Consider the following 6784-nt stretch of genomic DNA (forward strand, 5'->3'; position numbering starts at 1 on the left):
TGAGATAGATATATATTCATCTCTGCCTTTACAGTCATCTGAAAGGATAACAAGCTTTCTTTAAAAATGGCAAAGGACACATGCAGCCTGTCTTTTTTCCATTTTCTCTCTGCCATCCTACACTTGCGCCTTGCAGCCCGAGTGACGTCATTCAACCAGGGCTGAGGCGTGGCTTTAGAGCGGCGGCACTTGAAAGGAGCGATCGTGTCCAGTGTTTGTAAACAAATAGTGTTGAAACCAGAAACCAACTCTTCAGTATTTAAACATACAGAGGCTGCAGAATTATCCTCACAAAGAGTCGAAAAAATTGAGGAGAACAGAGCAGGAGACGAAGAATTAAACATGCGAGAGCGATCAAACAGGATCGGCATATGATCAGAGACCACAGCGTCGCAAATGTCCAAATTAAAAACACACAAACCATACGAGAACACTAAATCGAGTGTATGCCCGCGTTCATGTGTGGAACCACACACAGATTGTACGAAGTTAAAAGAGTCAATTACATTCAGGAAGCTCCTGGAAAGCGACTCGTCCAGACAGCAGGTGTGAATATTAAAATCACCCACAATAAGGACACGATCATATTTAGGCAGGATTTCAGCCAGAAATTCAGAAAAGTCAGTTATAAAGTCTTTGTGGTACTTGGGTGGTCGATAGACGACGGCACACAGGACGACATCAGAAAGACCCAGTTCAAACATTCACAGTTCGAAGCTTGAAAAGGAGGATTGCACGTGGATCTGACGGCATTTAAAGTCATTTTTAAAAACGACTGCTAATCCTCCTCCTTTTCGGCCGCACGACCGCGGAGAATTAAAGTAGGAACACTCCGGAGGCAGAAGTTCATTAAGAGGGGCGGACTCACCGGCTCTCAGCCATGTTTCCGTCACACAGAGGAAGTCCAGTCCGCGGGAAGTGAAGAAATCCTTCAGGATAAAAGTTTTGTTTGTCAAGGATCTTGCGTTCACAAGACCGAACCTGGCGGGGGCCAGCACGTCCAAGGCCGCAGCTAATCCAGGTGGGGCCCGACACACAGCCCGCAGGTGGCGGGAATCCACCCCGCGCCTCCGGGGGCGGGGCCAGCAGGAGCGACGGCGGCAAGCCTCTTCCTCCAAACCAACGATAGGAACAAGTCAGGAACCGATGGGATCCAGCGAGCGTGGGTGCAGGAGGAGACCGGATACCGCACCATTCCTCCTTCGGGAAGCCACGGGAAGCCGGGCCATGAGTGCCCTAACTTTCACCAGCTGGCCGCCACGTTTACCGCGGCGCCGGAGACGCTTCCGCCGGGGGAGAGGAGCCAGGGGGCGGGAAAGGAAGGCAGGAATCCGGCCAGGTGGGACGTCAAAAAACCAACGTCGAAGTTGATCATATCAGTGGGAGAGGGGCAAAGATCCAACAGTGTTTGGCGGTCATACACAAGCAGTGAACTGACAGAGACGAAAATAGACGCAAACAACACAAAAACGAACAGAGCTGACAGCGAGAGACGGCGGGCCAAAGCACATACTGGCGCCATCTGGAACGCAAATGGAGCGTGACTAAACTTGAGGTTTTCCATCAAGCATGGAGTGATAGTTTAATAACTTATAAACACATGCTTACCTTAGCTAAAGATAATTACTACTCAAATCTCATCCGCCTCAACAAAAACGATCCTAAATATTTGTTCAGTACAGTAGCATCGCTAACCCAACAAGGGACTCCTCCCAGTAGCTCCACCCACTTGGCAGATGACTTTATGAATTTCTTTAATAAGAAAATTGAACTCATTAGAAAGGAGATTAAAGACAACGCATCCCAGCTACAACTGGGTTTCTATTAACACAGATACGAATGTATATACGACGGATATTGCCCTCCAAAATAGTCTCTCTTTTTGATGAAATAACATTAGAGGAACTCCTACGGCGTGTAAATGGGATAAAACAAAAAACATGTTTACTTGACCCACTTCCTGGGAAACTTATCAAGGAACTGTTTGTAATATTAGGACCATCAGTGCTAAACATTATAAACTTATCACTTTCCTCTGGCACTGATCCCCTAGCATTCAAAAAAGCGGTTATTCATCCTCTGCTCAAAAGACCTAACCTCGATCCTGACCTCATGGTAAACTACCATGAGGTCCCACCTTCCGTTTATTTCGAAAATCCTTGAAAAAATTGTTGCACAGCAGCTAAATGAACACTTAGCGTCTACCAATCTCTGTGAACCCTTTCAATCCGGTTTCAGGGCAAATCACTCTACAGCCCTCGCAAAAATGACTAATGATCAATTGCTAACTATGGATGCTGATGCGTCATCCATGTTGTTGCTTCTTGATCTTAGCGCTGCTTTTTTATTAGAGCGTATCAAAACACGTATTGGTATGTCAGACTTAGCCTTGTCTTGGTTTAACTCCTATCATACTGACAGGATGCAGTGCGTCTCCCATAACAATGTGACCTCGGAGTATGTTAAGGTAACGTTTGGAGTTCCCCAGGGTTCGGTTCTTAGCCCTGCACTCTTCAGCATCTTACATACTGCTGCTAACACCGCAAGTACGGTGTTAGCTTTCACTGTTATGCTGATGACACCCAACTCTACATGCCCCTAAAGCTGACCAACACGCCGGATTGTAGTAAGCTGGAGGCGTGTCTTAATGAAATTAAACAATGGATGTCCGCTAACTTTCTGCAACTCAACGCTAAGAAAACGGAAATGCTGATTATCGGTCCTGCTAGACACAGACACCTATTTAATAATACCACCTTAACATTTGACAACCAAAGGCAACTCGGTAAAGAATTTGGGTATTATCTTCGACCCAACTCTCTCGTTTGAGTTACACATTAAGAGTGTTACTAAAACGGCCTTCTTTCATCTCCGTAATATCGCTAAAATGTTTTCCAATTTGTCCACTAGCGACGCTGAGATCATTATTCATGCGTTCGTTACGTCTCGTCTCGATTACTGTAACGTATTATTTTCGGGTGTCCCTATGTCTAGCATTAAAAGATCACAGTTGGTACAAATTGCGGCTGCTAGAACTTTAACAACAACAAGAAAGTTTGATCATATTACGCCTATACTGGCTCACCTGCACTGGCTTCCTGTGCACTTAAGATGTGACTTTAAGGTTTTACTACTTACGTATTAAATACTACACGGTCTAGCTCCATCCTATCTTGCTGATTGGATTGTACCATATGTCCCGGCAAGAAATCTGCGTTCAAAGAACCCCGGCATATTAGTGATTCCCAGAGCCCCAAAAAAATATGCGGGCTATAGAGCGTTTTCTATTCGGGCTCCAGTACTTCTCTGGAATGCCCTCTCGGTAACAGTTAGAGATGCTACCTCAGTAGAAGCATTTAAGTCCCATCTTAAAACTCATTTGTATACTCTAGCCTTTAAATTAGGGGTCTCAAACACGCGGCCCGCGAGACGTTATTTTGTGGCCCCCACCTTAATATGAAAGTTTAATGTTAGTGCGGACCGCGTTGTGTGTAGAGCTGAAGGAATCTACCAATCACGGTGTGGTATATGGCTCTCGAGGGCCAAACATAAGACGTCTCTTGCGTGATGCAAGAAGAGAAACGTTTTGCCACACGTGCTCTTCCTCCCTCCCTGCCTCCATCGCCGTTCGGTACCACACCAACTAAATGCCGAAGAAACTATTTCCATATCAACACCATAGGACAGGGGTCACCAACGCGGTGCCCGCGGGCACCAGGTAGCCCGTAAGGACCAGATTCCCGGGCGCGGCGCCGCTGCTGCCCACTGCTCCCCAAGGGGATGGGTCAAATGCAGAGGAAAAATTTCACCACATCTAGTGTGTGTGTGACAATCATTGGTACTTTAATCTTTAAACTTTAATGAGTAGCCCACTGGCCTGTTCTAAAAATAGCTCAAATAGCAGCACTTACCAGTGAGCTGCCTCTATTTTTTTTAATTTTATTTATTTACTAGCAAGCTGGTCTTGCTTTGCTCTACATTTTTAATTCTAAAAGAGACACAACTCAAATAGAATTTGAAAATCCAAGAAAATATTTTAAAGACTTGGTCTTCACTAACTGACAAAGAAAAAGATAACAGATTTAGTGTCCAGTTCAAAGTGTGACATGATTTATTCAAAAATTGGAGAGTTTACTTTTGTATTTTACATGAGTTATTATTTGTACAAACATGGTGCAAAGTAATTCATGATTTGTTAAGAAATGTTAGTGGCTGGCTAGTTAAAATGGGATATTGTGATTTCACAAGACTGTCTTAGAAATGATCATTTGAAAATGTTCAATTTGAAAAATGTGCACTTAGAGAAAATATAAAAATAAAGTGTTGCATATTGAAATCTATCTGTTTCTATATGTATTTATTGTGAGAAATTATTAAGATGATCAGTGTTTCCACAAAGATAAATATAATTAATTATTAATAATAACAGAGTTAAAAGTAAATTGAGCAAATTGGCTATTTCTGGCAATTTATTTAAGTGTGTATCAAACTGGTAGCCCTTCGCATTAATCAGTACCCAAGAAGTAGCTCTTGGTTTCAAAAAGGTTGGTGACCCCTACCGTAGGACATATACTATTTGATATGCAGCTCATTTTTATGTGACACTTATTGAAATATCTTGTGTGTCATCATGCACAAAAGGGCTCTTTATTTGTTTTAAACTATTGTAGTGGCGTTCTGTGCAAAAAGTGCACTTTAATTTAGTGTTGTTTTGAAATGTCATCTTAGTGTCATTCACAAAAGTGCACTTATAGCTTGTTTTAAAATGTCTCTGACAATCTTGCACTTTCTGTTTTGTAAATGACATGAATGTTTGTGCCACTGCTTAATAACTGTTTAATAAATACAGTTTTGCTAAATTGACTTAGTTGTGATTTCCCTCTCTGCATGAAAGTTTAAAATGAGCATATATGCTCATTTTAAACTTTTTTATATATTAATGCAGTATGAACAAGAATGTTTTAATGTAGACACATAGAATCATCATACTGCTGTGATTATACGCATCAGGTGTTCATTCAAGGCTAAGGCAAAATATCGAGATATATATCGTGTATTGCGATATGGTCTAAAAATATTGATATATTAAAAAAAGGCCATATCGCCCAGCCCTAGGTCCACTATGGACTGGACTCTCACATCTGCGGTCCCCTCCAAGGTTTCTCATTGTCATCCCATCGGGTTGAGTTTTTTCTTGCCCTGAGTGGGATCTGAGCAGAGGATGTCGTTGTGGCTTGTGCTTTACTTTGGGACACTCGTGATTTAGGGCTATATAAGTAAACATTGATTGATTGATTGTGTGATTGGGGGTGGAGGGCTAGAATTGGGTGCTACGTCCCTGTTAACAAATATGTGGACACTTACTTTGCCAGCATCCCAGTGCTGAGTAGTAACTTGAAGACCTCGGCGATGCACACGGCCGTGGTGGAGAAGTACAGGTCACCGGATGAGACGGTCCGCGTGTACCGCATAGCCACCGTGTATGTGGCGGCCACCACCGTCATCACCGTCAGGCAGTACAGTTTGAACGCCACGCTTACCTTCTCTAAAATACAGAAATAAGTTGTAAAATAGTAGGCTAATACTTCAATATATTTACTTATACGTACTTAGCTAGCTCCCGAGTAGCATGTTGCCGCGGCTAACACATAAACACGGTTACCTGGTTTAACACTTAAAAAAAGGACTCACCGACGCCCATTGTTCCTCAGCTATGTGTGCGTCCGAGTCCCAGAGAAGTAGTTTGTTCCGGCAGCTTTTACATGCCATCAATGTCAACACGCTAGCGTGGAAAAGTACGGTTGGGGGGAAATAAAATGTGTTACGCCTACTGTTGTGCCGCCTCGTAAATGTACTTCCTGGTTACGACTCGTCACAGCGCAGCCCGGCTTCCGTAGTAGCCAAGGTATGTGTTTGTTTTACTCACCTGGAGCTGCCGCTTGATGTTAAAACAGGAAACTGTGAGAAGCGGACTTTGACGAGGTGCCATTTCTACATGCAGGCAACAAATCAAACAACGAATGTGCTATTTGGATTTACATCGTATATGAAAAAATGTTTTCAAAGGAATTTTACCTTTGCAACCTCATTATACTATATTGGCTAAGTTTTATAGTCATAAATGTAAGTTTCTCAATATCCGACCTGTTTTTGGTGCCTTTAAAAAATAATTATAACTCTACTTTAAAGGCCTACTGAAATGAATTTTTTTTTATTTAAACGGGGATAGCAGATCTATTCTATGTGTCATACTTGATCATTTCGCGATATTGCCATATTTTTGCTGAAAGGATTTAGTATAGAACAACGACGATAAAGATTGCAACTTTTGGTATCTGATTAAAAAAAGGCTTGCCCCTACCGGAAGTAGCGTGACGTAGTCAGTTGAACATATACGCAAAGTTCCCTATTGTTTACAATGATGGCCGCATGAAGTGAGAGAGATTCGGACCGAGAAAGCGACAATTTCCCCATTAATTTGAGCGAGGATGAAAGATTTGTGGATGAGTAAAGTGCAAGTGAAGGACTAGTGGGGAGTTGAAGCTATTCAGATAGGGAAGATGCTGTGAGAGCCGGGGGTGACCTGATATTCAGCTGGGAATGACTACAACAGTAAATAAACACAAGACATATATATACTCTATTAGCCACAACACAACCAGGCTTATATTTAATATGCCACAAATTAATCCTGCATAAAAACACCTGCGTGTTTGTTACGCTAGCTCCTAGCTCCTCTGCTAGCTCCTAGCTCCATAGAACACGCCAATACAATTCAGTTAAG

At 42.7% G+C, this 6784-nt stretch overlaps 1 protein-coding gene across 2 annotated transcripts in view; it reads right to left on the reverse strand.

Moving 5' to 3' along the window:
- The window catches only part of slc35a1 (solute carrier family 35 member A1), a 60598-nt gene extending 54703 nt beyond the window's left edge, over nt 1–5895 (reverse strand). Inside the window, exons 1-2 of one of the 2 annotated variants that reach the window (XM_062034018.1) lie at nt 5692–5895; nt 5365–5545 (exon numbers count right to left, since the gene is read on the reverse strand). In XM_062034018.1, the coding sequence (XP_061890002.1) occupies nt 5365–5545; nt 5692–5701 (191 nt within the window). In that variant the 5' untranslated portion in view covers nt 5702–5895. The remainder of the gene's footprint in view (nt 1–5364; nt 5546–5691) is intronic. The other variant, XM_062034017.1, reaches the window with a different exon arrangement.
- Between the last annotated feature and the right edge of the window lie 889 nt (nt 5896–6784).

Source organism: Entelurus aequoreus, linkage group LG23 (genome assembly GCF_033978785.1).
Source record: "Entelurus aequoreus isolate RoL-2023_Sb linkage group LG23, RoL_Eaeq_v1.1, whole genome shotgun sequence".
Taxonomy (NCBI): domain Eukaryota; kingdom Metazoa; phylum Chordata; class Actinopteri; order Syngnathiformes; family Syngnathidae; genus Entelurus; species Entelurus aequoreus.